Source organism: Phoxinus phoxinus, assembly GCF_949152265.1.
Source record: "Phoxinus phoxinus genome assembly, chromosome: 25".
Classification (NCBI taxonomy): domain Eukaryota; kingdom Metazoa; phylum Chordata; class Actinopteri; order Cypriniformes; family Leuciscidae; genus Phoxinus; species Phoxinus phoxinus.
In genome coordinates this window covers 19,171,620-19,184,991 of record NC_136900.1, presented here as the reverse complement: position 1 = coordinate 19,184,991, position 13,372 = coordinate 19,171,620, and the positions used below count along the sequence as shown (strand labels likewise).

General features: G+C 34.6%; 1 protein-coding gene across 5 annotated transcripts in view; it reads left to right on the top strand.

The window, feature by feature from the left end:
• wasla (WASP like actin nucleation promoting factor a) overlaps window positions 1-13,281 on the top strand; it is a 29,401-nt gene extending 16,120 nt beyond the window's left edge. For 3 of the 5 annotated variants that reach the window (XM_079604486.1, XM_079604488.1, XM_079604489.1), the window contains 6 exons: window positions 780-960; window positions 1,103-1,145; window positions 6,354-6,507; window positions 7,972-8,486; window positions 11,384-11,489; window positions 12,151-13,281. In XM_079604486.1, coding sequence (XP_079460612.1) covers window positions 780-960; window positions 1,103-1,145; window positions 6,354-6,507; window positions 7,972-8,486; window positions 11,384-11,489; window positions 12,151-12,212 — 1,061 coding nt within the window. In that variant the 3' untranslated portion in view covers window positions 12,213-13,281. Of the gene's footprint in view, window positions 1-779; window positions 961-1,102; window positions 1,146-6,353; window positions 6,508-6,801; window positions 6,820-7,971; window positions 8,487-11,383; window positions 11,490-12,150 lie in introns of all 5 variants that reach the window. The other 2 variants (XM_079604487.1, XM_079604485.1) reach the window with 1 other exon arrangement.
• Window positions 13,282-13,372: the final 91 nt, after the last annotated feature.

Here is a 13,372-nt window from a genome sequence, read left to right as displayed (position 1 = left end):
ATTATTTATACATGTTATATATGAATTGATACATTAACAGAAATATTATTACCAGTATTTATTATTATTGTTATTATTATGCCATTGTAAAAAACAAACAAATATGATCTAAAATTTTAAGTGAATGGCTGTTAGGTAAAACATAATAATTTGTCAGGACTTTTTGAAGGCATTATAGTAATAATTGATTTACTTGTTTTCAATCTATAGAATTAAGGCACATCATATGTCGTCTATGGTTATCTTGAAATGAAATGCTCGTGGTTTTAGGGAAAGTTTTACACAAAGCCTGTTTTTCCAGCGCGTTCCTTTCTATGAAAGCTGCTTTTTATCGCCCACATGTTGCTATGATGAGAATCATGGGATGTGTCATGATTCAAAGTTTCAGTGTTGGTCACTGATATATATTTGCGTGATACGGTCATGTTTATTTTGAATGAAATAAATCTCCTGAAATGAAGACTTCTTTTAATGAAATTTTATTTAAATGTTTTGTTTTATTCTTGCTTATTACACTATTATTATTGTTCCAACCACACCAGCATCATCTTCTGGACTTTGAATGCATAAACCTCCAGGAATGTGTGTGTGATTCATTCATGAAGCACATCTTTCTGAGACGCCCCCTCTGCTATTACGCATGGACCGAATCCGCTATTGTTGGCGACACAAACTCTCAGAGCTCGGCCAGAGGCGACTCCTGTCACTTTCACAGGGAAATGTGTGCAACAGGTTGGAGATTGCTAGACGGTAGCTAATAACTTGTGTCATGTGCCCAGGACCCACTCTCCCGATGGCGACGGTGGACATCAAGAATCCGGAGATAAACAACATGCGCTTCCACAACAATTCCCACATGAATAACATTGTGCACAGTAGCATTAACAAGAAGGAAAAGAAGGTCAAGGGCAAGAGGAAGAAGTTGACAAAGGCTGACATTGGGACACCGAGCAACTTCCAGTGAGTCTTGAAGTGTAACTGATTCCGTACTTCCTGTGCTGGCAGGAAGTGGCATTAGTAATAAGTCTTTATTTTTATTATGATGTCGTTTTCTGTGCATGTTTCCAGCCGTTCTGACTGTGCCTAACGCAATGTTTTCCAGGCACATCGGTCATGTAGGATGGGATCCGAACACAGGCTTCGATGTGAGTACACCACAATGACTTGCTCTGTCCCCCCCCCCCCCCCACCGACACACTCACACGCTCTCAATGTCGTACACGCTCTCACATGCGTATTGAAGAATCACTCATAGGAAAACAATGCTGACCTGTGTAATAATGGCATGATGAAATGCCTCAATAGCCTTGTGTTCATGCAGGCTGAAGCATCCGACGCTTGGATATGCAGCCTGTCGCCCACAAAACAACCCAGATTGCGTTTCTACACATACTTGCACTGTGTTCACCGGGATTTTATGGCAAACCGTTTATGCAGATTGCCCATTTATGACGCATTCAGAAATTCAGGCCTTAGTAAAATGGGACGGTGATACTGAAGTCACTGGAAAAATGTGCAGATTCTCTGAAGGAGCTCTTGCAGTTCAAGTTTTGCATTATGCATGCGGCTGGAATGTTGTGCATGACATAATCGAGGGTTTTTCCAGAAATGTTTACCGTTAGCAGTTTCCCCACAAGGCGGCAGGATTGTGCTGTATTTGAGAACGGCATGGAAGCTGGGTTATTATATAGTGCTTGCAAGGCAGAATTGCATTGAAATTTCTCTTACAACTTTTATTTGAATCATCTTGGTTGTATGTTAATTCATCTTAATGTAAATTCATAAAAATATATATTCAAAATTGCATTTATTTATTTGTTTTAGCCTTGATGCATTTTAAGTTTCTATAAATGTTCTACCTTTTAAATAAATTTAAGCTTATATTTTAGAAAATTCCAAATAACTTACACTTGAAAATTGTATTATCTTTAAGAAATATTTGTTTATTTTTATTTTAGCACAAATGTGTTATTTTATTTTATGTTATTAATTTACAGTTTGAAAAACATTTGATTAAAAGTTAGATTTTGTTTTTTATTGTTAACTTTAAAAAATATTTGTTTTACTTAAACAATTATTTATCAATGGCACTTATATACAGAAGTCAGCATTTGAAGTGGATCAAAAAAGTTCATCAAAGTTGTCCTAAGGCAAGGATATTGTTCAACATTCATGTATAACTTTGATGAAAGTTTTGATTCACTTCAAATGTTGACTACTGTATTTAGCCTTAATGAGATTTAGTTTAGTTTTAGCCATAACTTTGAATAAAATAATATTGAAGTGTGAAAATCCTTATTAATTTAAACTTTAAAATGTTTTTATCTCTAATTCAATATTTTATTTGTTACATACTTAAAAATATATTTAAAAAATTATTTACTTATCTTAAAATTTAATTTAATAAATGTGTGTATATATGTATATGTATGTATATATATATATATATATATATATATATATTATATTATAAAATCGTTTTAAAATGTATTTTACTTAAAGTACTTACCATATTTATTTTATTTATTTATTTTAGCTGTAATGCTATTTTCAGTTTCTAAAAACGTTATTCCTTTAAAGAAATTTAAGAAAAGATTAAATAAAATCCCTTGAAAGTGTAAATATCTTTAAGAAATATATATCTACAGTATTTTATTTCGTTTAAAATATATATATTTTAGCCCAACATTTTTATACTATGTTATAAAACATTATACTCCTTAAAGAAATGTGATAGTAATGTGTGAGAGAAATTTTTGTTGTATTTATTTTTAACATCATAAGATTTTTTTTTTTTTATATATATATATATATAGACATTATACCTTTAAAGATATTTAAGATTAAAGTTTGAAAATGCCTTTAACTTACACTTATATTTTTTATTTTATTTTAATATTATTTTGCTCGTTTTCATTTTCTACCTAAAGAGATTGAAGCTGAATTGAAGCCATTAACTTACAGTTCAGCATTTAAAAACTAACCTGCAGTGATGGTGGTATTTCCAGACTGAGTTACGATTGGCTGTCTTCCATCTGTTTGCATACTGGAATGTGATTGGGCCTTCTGCTTTTGCATCCATTTATTCATCGTTTTGGCATATTATCATTAATATCTCTCTCTTTCTCCCTTTATCTATATTTAGTTGTGCTTACTAAGGCAAGCATCAATAATACTATTGCTCATACTAAAGGTTGGTGATCTAAACAAACCCCTAACTCTAAATCTAACATTTTGCCACATAACTTACCCACGCGGACATGAATGATACCTCAAACTATTCGGTTTATAGAGGAGAGGAGCGCTAATAGTTTTACCTAGCAGACAGAATTCAGGGGTAAAAAAAAAAAAATCTATTTTACTTAAATTTTTAAGTTAGAAGATAAGAAAGCACCCAGAACACCCAACCAATCCAACCGGAACACATTAGCAACTGCTTAGCAACACCCTGGCAACCACTCACCACACCCTAGTGTCGTAGTATGATGGCCGCACAGATTTTCTTCAAAAAACTTCTAGTTTTACCTAAAGTGTTATTCTTTTGCTGCCTTGCAAGCACTAGTATGAAATCTAGTAAACAAACTGTTCCTTCAGTGAATGTGTCTACTATAAACTATTGTATATTGATTGAATATGTGTCTACTACAAATTATTGTATATGAAGAAAAAAGAAAGGTAAACCTTTATAATAATGTTCATTTAATAAATCATTAACAGACATCGTATAATGCTTAACAGCATTAGTTAATGTATACTCAAATAGCTAGAAATATAAGATAATTTGCTTGTTAATATTTATCAACTAATGATTTTAACAGATGTTGTATAATGATTAAAAGCTTACTTGTTAATGTACATTTGAATGCTAACATTCATTTAAAGGGTTAATGAACTGCATTGTTTATAATGTTCTCTGAGGTCATCTTAATTTAGAAGTAATAAGCTATTTTCTATCCTGTTTTTGAACCTCCAGATTGAAAGGGGTGCTACTGTGATTGGGTAACAGTTTTGCATATTAAAATAATTTTCAACGTCCCCGCCAATAAACAAAAACATTTTGAAACCATTGAAACATTTATGCGTATTACTTATGCTTTATAATTCTTGGTTTTGGCAATTTTAGTATTCACCCAGAACACCCTAGCAACCACCCATAATACCTTAGCAACCACCCAAAACACCTTAGCAACCAACTAGCAACACCCTAGCAATCACACAGGATACCCTAGCAACACCATACCAACCACCCAGAACACCTTAGCAACCCACTAGAAACACCCTAGCAACCGAGTGGTGAGTTTTGCCACTGAAAGCACCACTCACATTTTCTTCAGGAAATGTACTTATAGTTATGACAGTTATAATTGACAAAGGATGACTTATGGTATTTCTTGTAAAGGGAATGATTAATAAATGTACCATAGTTCTTATAGGCTATTCATAGTTCATCCTTTTCGATACATTTAAAAAACGTATACATTGTCTTTGCAGTGTGTTTTAAATAAAATGAAACGTGTTGTAATTACTGAAGCTTTTATTCGGGATTACAGCGAATGGCTTAGATCAAAACAATAACAAAAGCATCGTTCTCTACAAGCGTTTTTCCATATCTGATAATTCAATGCATGCCGAAGCAAATCACATCTCTATATCACAATATTCAGTTTGACTGCGGCACTAGATACTCAGTACATATCAAGCAATCTGTATCAAAGCAATAGTGACGCATGGTAAACACTGTTGCTCACACTTGTGTTGCGACATTACTGTCAAATCTAATGTAGTTGGCTCAGCATCTTTTATTTTCATCTCTCTGTAAAGCCTGTGTCTAACTGTCTCGTTTAAAAACTAATCCACAGAAAAATGAAGCGAACAAACCAACAGTGTCTTTCTGACTGGAACTTCGTTAAAAATTGTTTGTCTGTGTTTTCGTAATGTTAGGATCACAAGGAAGGCAATGCAAAGCAATCGTATTGTTGATGGAGTAATCCTGTGTTTGCGTCTGTCTCGTATTTACTTCTAATATTTGACGCACTTTGACGTAATAATGTGACCATGCGAAACGGGACGTTTTCTGAGATTGGTTTCAGTAAAAGCTGTTTTTGGACTGACAAGACAGAAACATTTGATTTCTCAATTCATAACCTTTTTAATGTCATTCAATTTCAGTTCATATATTACTTAATGCACTTATTTATATTTACAAATGTACAAATGCAGAAAGGTGTTGTGTTTGGTAGCTATGATCCGGATGTTCAACTGGAAATTGAACAATGTAAGAATTAGCGATGCGCCGAAATAAATTCTGGACTGAAACCGAAAATCCTGAATCTATTTTTTATTTATTTTTATAATTATTTTTTATTTTAAATTAGTTTTTTTTTTTAATCTAATTGTATTATTATTAGACTTAATTAAATTCAATAACTTTACTGAGTCTGAATTTTAAAAATACAAGCCAATAAAATAAAATAACCACTTTTATTTAAAGTAGCACACCAAAATTGGACAGAAAATATATTAAAATAATATTGAATATCAATGTATTATTCTTCATTCAGTTCTATGAGAGAATCAGATTTAACTAGGGATGCCCCCCAACTAAAGATTTTTCTAGAGTCGACTAAACGCACGTTTATGTTAATTATAGAAATCTTGCCGGAAAGCACGTGCAAAAGTAATGATTATGAATATTTCTGGGGAAATAGCAAGGAGACATTTTAATAGTTTATTAAACATTCAAATGTACATTTACAAATAAGCTTTTAATCATTGTATAACATTGTTTAAATCATTGGTAGATTTTTTAAAAGTGCTTGATCATATGAATTGAAAGTTGAATGACATTTAAATTTACATTAATGATCTGCTGATCATTATGTAATGTTTGATAAGTTCATTTAAACATTAACAAGCATGTTATATAACAGCTATTTGAATATATATTAACTAATGATCTTTTAGGCATTACATAATGTTTGTTAATGATTTATTATTGAAGTTTTATTAATTACATTTATGAATACTGTTATCCTACTGCTAGTTTAATTGCTTCTATTGTTCTCATTTGTAAGTCGCTTTGGATAAAAGCGTCTGCTAAATTAATAAATGTAAATAAGTTTTAAATCATTGTACGGTAATCCATCTGTCAAAATCATGTATGATCATATAATTTTTAAGCATTTAAATTCACATTAAATAATGATCTGATAACCATTATGCAATAGTTATCTCATATTTCTAGCTATGTGAATATATATTAGCTAATCATCCGTTAAGCATTATGAAATTATGATTTATTAATGAGAGTTATTAAAAGGAATGCCTCACCGCTAAACCTTTTTGTTTTGCAGTTGAATAATTTGGACCCAGAGCTGAAGAACCTGTTTGACATGTGTGGCATCTCGGAGGCCCAGCTGAAGGACAAGGAGACGTCTAAGGTCATCTACGACTTCATTGAGAAGAAGGGTGGCGTAGAGGCTGTGAAGAATGAGCTGAGGAGACAAGGTGAGACGCTCGCTGCACTGAACACCTGCGATTTCTGACTATCAACCATACGCTGTCAGAAAGTCTGGCCTGAATCAACAGAAATAGTTTTCCCGAGGCAACTTCATTCTAACTACACACAAAAAACAATGGCGTACAAACTATCTTCTCTCAGAAACAAAGGCCAATTCATCCTTGCATGATATTCAAATAATGTAGCTGGCCTGTAACATGTTCCTCCAAGGTTTTTACACAGAAGTCGGGTGCATATATGAGCATTTCTATATTTGATCCATACATGTGGTGCTCCTTCAGGTCCTCCCAGGTGGAGCGGTAGGTAGACCGTGTGTTTCATGCTCAGATTTGCATGTATAAGAGGTCTGAATTTTGGCAGATTGGCATGAGTTGTTTTTGAAAGATTTGTTTAACACTTTGAAGTGCATCGTAAGTGTAACCGAGTTCTGTTTAACCTACATTTAGTGCAACTTTATAGGAGAATATTTGTGTATATGTGGATACGTTTAATGATTCTTCATGCGGTATTTGCGTTGATCTTTTAAAAAACATGTTTGATCTATTAATAATATGCCTTGAGAAAGTAAAGTGTGAAGTGGCATTTGTTGCTGATTGGTGTGATTTTTGTGGTGCAAAACTTTGGTAGGGTTCTTCCTTTAGAATAAAAGTCTTGCTCCAGCTTTAAAGACCCCATGAAACGGGTACACTGTTTTCTTGTGTTAGATGAACCAGGAAGGTAAGGTACACATGTAGACATTAAAGTGTCTGGAAGTGGTACATTGGCTAATATCACAACCTACTAAAACAAATGCGGGTGGAACAACAATGGCGAGCTTTTCAAGTTCGAAATCCAGTCATTTGAGTAGGAATCCACGCAATCTAACAAATTTAACGTGAGGGCGAAACATTTCTCTGCGCTAATTTCATAGCAGGTTGAAGTTGTTCAAGCCTATTCACCATGCTGACCAACAGAAAGCTGATTGGTTTTAAAGGGACTTGGTAAATATACCAACATTTCGTTAATGTGACCATACTGTTGGTCTTTTAAAGGAAGTGGTGTTGCTATTTTTAATTGTAAATATCATAAATAACATATTATTCTTTTTTTTTATTTTTTTTTATAATGTAATTTTTTTTTTTGTATTTGAGTATTATCATCATTTTTAGTATTTATGTAATTCAGTTGTTACTTCTGTTTTGCCAGAAAATAAATTTTAACTATGTTTGTGTGTGTATATATATATATATATATATATATATATATATATATATATATATATATATATATATATATATATATATATATATATATATATTTGCTAGCTTATTTTCTCAATTAAGAGTACACAATTGTACTGATGCTTCAAAGCTAATAAGCTAATTTCCAATTTTGGTTTCATGGGGTCTTTAAGCTATACTAATACATGACGAGTCTATGTATTTATTTTTATGTTAACAAATCTTTTTCAGCACCTCCGCCTCCTCCCTCGCGGGGCGGCCCGCCTCCCCCACCCCCTCCTCATAGTTCCGGGCCACCACCTTTACCACCCCCAGTGCGGGTGCGAGGAGCCCCACCACCCCCTCCACCTTCAAGAGCACCCACGAGCGCCCCCCCTCCCCCTCCTCCATCCCGGCCAAGTATGGGAGCGCCTCCTCCACCACCTCCCAGCAGAGGGCATCCACCCCCCCCTCCGCCTGCCCCCGCCTCTATGCCACCTCCCCCGCCACCACCACCTTCATCTGGAGGAGCCGCCCCTTCTCCACCTCCTCCTCCACCACCTCCTCCAGGACCTCCTCCACCTACTGATATGGACGGAGGCCATGGCGAATCAACGCCCTCCCCCATTGGCGGGAAGTCAGCTTTGCTGGATCAAATCAGGGAGGGCACTCAGCTAAAGAAAGTGGAGCAAAACAACAGGCCCTTGTCGTCCACGGGACGTGACGCGCTGCTCGGCCAGATTCGACAGGGCATCCAGCTCAAAACGGTGAGGAGTGTAAACGCTTACCCATCCTGATTCCATCCCATCCAGAAAATGGTGAAAGATCTCCTGCTCACCTGTCATTTAGCTTAAAAGGGTTTAAACAACTAGTAACCTGTGGCGATTAAAGTTCAAAACTGTACACAGAATATTTGAATTGAATTTGTCTCTATATAATTGTTTATATATATTTTATTGTAAGAAATTACTACTTTTATTCAGTAATGCATTAAATTGATCAAAAGTGACAGTAAAGACATGTATACCGGTAATTAGTGGTTCAGTGGATCACACAACTATCCGTTCAGGTTATATTATGGTTTTTGATTCACAGATCAGATCATTTTTCAGATCAGCAAAAAAAAAAAAAATGAGGTGGAGGTGGCAAATGTAAACGCTTTAAGTACTTCTTTACCACAGAAAAAACTACTTAGCCTAACTAATACAGTTCAAACATTATTAAAAATGGAACTAATTCACTGTTATACTGTATTTATCTATGCTTGTAATTAAAGTTCAAAAATGAAGTCTAACTGTAGTGTATTCAGGTCCAGATATGGAATAATTAGGCTTTAAATGTAAAATATCACTATATTGTTCACTGTATACATTTAATATAGATTCATCTTTGTTAAAGCTGTTTTGCGGTTTGATTTCCATTAATGACATAAAGTGACAGCAGCCTATAAATACATGCTGCTGTTTAACCCCCTGGGGTCGGCAAACGCGCGGGCGCGTTTTGCTCGTTTTTTTTTACATAGCAGCAAAATAGACCTAAAATACTCAGTCAGTTTTGGTCATACAGCCTTAAGAAATATGAGAAAATAAGCTGTTAAATGTCTACTTTTTTATGTGTCCACTTACAATCGAAATAAAACATTGTGCTTTTGTAAAATAAAGAAAGTAAACAGGGAGTGCTTTATGCCTCTCCGTCTCCATGAACTTTTTTTCTGAAGCACGTTTCTAAATTTAAACAAATCTCAGCGAATACTATTCACTCAGACATGAGCTATATATCTCTATAATCATTTAAGTGTGTAGTTTTAAATTATCTAATTCAAAACTAAAACAAATATTCTCTGTTTATGTAATCTATATAAAAAGAGCGAGAGATCAGCTGTGCTCATTATCTTTCTGGCACCTCATTACTCCGCTAATGTGACACGCCCATCGAGAGCGCGCGCGCTATTCAAACGCAGATCTGAAGCAACAACACATGCAAACCAGTCAACGCCCACAACAGCTGGACAACACACTCGCTGTGAGGAATAATAATATCGTGATAATCCTGGACATTTTACCTCAAACGTGCTGGAGTAGCCGAACAACGGATCCAGCTGCAGATCATCAGTAAGTGCTTTGTTCTAATCGCGATATGAAATGGTGTCTGTAAACCGCAAAAGACTGTTTAAATTTGAATCGCGTTTCTGTGTTTGAATGAATGAACGGCGCGGCGCATGCTGTTGTTTACTACAGCTCGCGGAGTTTCGCTTTTAGCAAACTATCTATATTGCCTACTGAGATGAGTAAAAATCGACTGAATACGTTGAAATAAAATGTATTTGTATAAGCAACATATTAAACTGCAAATTAACATTTATTCCCTAATATATATTATAAAAGACCATATGTTACAGACGAAATATGAAAGACAAAATTTCGTTTTGGATAGATTATTTATAAAGCTTTTACTGCCACATCAAAACCTAATTTACAAGGTGCAAACAAAATCTTAAAAGGTCAATATAAGCCTTCTCTATAAATTATTTTTGTGTTTTATTAGTGACAAATTTGGGGAGAGGATAGCCTACATAATCCAAAACTTTCTGAAAATACGAATGAGAATTAACTGCACAATTACTAGAAATGTTTACCTTGGATATTATACAATTTGCAAGCATACAGTTTGTGGAAAAATACACTTTTTTCAAGATGTTTCCAACTCTGAACCAATTCTGTAGTAATATATATATATATATATATATATATATATGTATATATATACCGGTATATATATGTATGTATGTATATATGTATGTATATATGTGTGTGTGTTGTCTTTGCATTTTTTCTTGTAGCCACAGTGACACCTAAGGCTCATTAGTATGCACTGCAGCATTAGCAAGTCTTTGTCTCCAGGTGTGAATGAGGACATTATTCATGACCTTCTTGGATCATTCACGCCCACCTGCATATTGCCTTTCCAAACAAAAAGTGTCTTACAAAATTTAAATCAATCTATTGTTTAATGTGAACGATTAGCCCGGATGATTTTCAGATAATTTTGAAGTAAATACTCTAGCCGACAAGATCCATTAGTCAACAGTATTGTGGGAATATGTGAAGTTGGTCGTTTGTGGTCTTATATCAGAAAATTTAAGTTTGAGTTTTTTGAATAACCACGCATAAATAATATTCTCTCAAAAATGCAAACATGTACATATATGTTGCTCACATATTATGATAGCCATGTTCGTGCTAAATAGAGTGTAATTACACCTTTGCCATTAATATGTTTATAAGCAACTGAAAAAAATACAAATATCAGGGCATTTCAAAACATCTCAAGGACCCCAAAAACACCTTAGACTCCAGAGGGTTAAGACCGATTGCACTGATCCACCAATATAATGATACACATCCAATTTCTTTCTCAACTGTTATAACAGCGTGCGAGTATCACATTGATGGTGAAACGTGCATTTATAAAATAGAAAAGTTAAGTTAGTTCTGAGGAAAGATCTATTATCATTTGCATGTAGACTGATTTGATGTTTTGAATCTAATGCAATCAGACACTTTAAGTGTAACTCAAGTCTCCATATACTTTTTTAGAATATAAATCAGTATATCATCTTCTAGGGAGAGTTATTTATCTGATTGCTATATTGTTGAATGTTCAGGTATCAGATAATGACTCAGGACCACCCACCCCTGCTCAGTCAGCGGGCATTGTTGGAGCTCTGATGGAGGTGATGCAGAAGAGGAGCAAAGCCATCCACTCCTCAGGTAAGTGCCCGTTTCACTCTCTCAAGGGTTTCTCATAAACATGCCACTCAACGGCTGCAAATTTGTTTGTTTTTTTCCCCCTCGGTTTGACGCTTCCAGTATGATTGCTGGAGCTTACATACTAAAAATGCTCTAGCGTTGCTTTTTTTGGTCAAATGACAGATTATCACTTTTTCCTCTTCGTTCTTAAAACACAACATCTACATTTAAAGGGTTAGTTCACCCAAAAATGAAAATGATCCTATATTTTACTCACCCTAAAGCCATCCTAGGTGTATATGACTTTCTTCTTTCAGCCAAACACAATCGACAAATCTGAGTTATATTGAAAAATATCGTGGCTCTTCCGAGCTTTAAAATGGGAGTAGATAGTAATTGAGATTTTGAAGCCCAAAAAAAGCGCATCCACACGGCTCCACAGGGTTAAAAAAAGGCCTTCTGAAGCGAAGCGTTTTGTAGGAAAAATATCCTATAGCCACATACACCGAGGATGGCTTGAGAGTGAGTAAATTATGGGATCATTTTTATTTTTGGTTGAACTAACCCTTTAAAGTCCGTTGAGGCCCTTTTTCATTTGGTTCACTTGAATATGAGCATGAGCTCCATTGTCAGTAAGTAATGAGTTATTTACGATGGTTATGCATCTTTTTTGGGCCCCCAGATGAAGATGAGGATGATGACGACGAGGAAGACTTTGAGGATGATGACGAATGGGATGATTAATCCCGCAACACTAACCCCCCATGCCCCCCCCCCCCCCCCCAGTAGAGTAAATGATACTAAATTCTCACTTCCCCAAATTTTATTCTCATTCTTTTTTTATTTTTATTTCAAAATTGCTGTATATTTTTGTTGCCTTTTTGCTTTTTTTTGCTTTTTTAATAATCTGTGCAATACCTCATGTAATCTGTAAAGTATTGTCATTTTTCCTCTGTAAAATAATGTCCTGGAATAACCATGTGAAGTTTTATGCCAGGACTCATGATTTGTTTCCCTGTGAACGGGGAAAGGGAGATGGACGGGACGCTTGATGTCCTTATTAATGGTTGATTAATGATTTAGATAACACTATTTTCATACCCTACTTTTCTGTACCTTCGATTTTCTTATTCAAATCCTAGTTTAGCATTCTTAGATTTGGTAAGAGGTTCTCCTATCAGAATATGTATGTCCCCTGTATTGTTTCCCTTGTAAATGTACACCAGGCTGATATATTGAGGCTATATATATTTTTGCACGAATAACAAAAGGAAATTCACTGCAGGATGAGAACACATTGGCTGAACACTAAATATGATTTCTGTGGTAATCACGATCAGCGTTACACTACATTGCTACACATCACAAAGTAGACAGTTTGGAGTTTTTTTTTTATTTCACTTTATTAACAAGAAAATAATATACGGTGAATTCAAACTGGCAAAAGTCATGGGTACAGCTTGCTCCTGAATGTGAAAAGCCATCAATTCACAAATATAGAATTTCCAGTCATATCAAGAAAAGAAAAAAAAGAAAAGAAAAAAAAACACTTCACAAAGTACATTTGTTAGAAGCTTTTACAGGTCAATGCTTGACTGACAACTACATTTAAGGTCATGGAGAAAACAACAAACTTTTGTGTACAATTAATGCTGGTTTAACAGTATTGTCTGTCTGAACTGAATTTTCTGTCCTTGTCTGTTAAGGATAGTGCTGAAAGATTTGTACAATTGACATCAAATCTTACAAAAGGGTTGGAATGTGGAATGAAAACACTAAATTCTATACTTAAATAAATGGTAATATTTACAAACCTGAGATATGGTGCTTTTTTTACCTTTTAGCGTTGCCATCTTATAAATACTTGTGTGTCTGTACATCTTTTTTCTTTGGCTAAATTTATT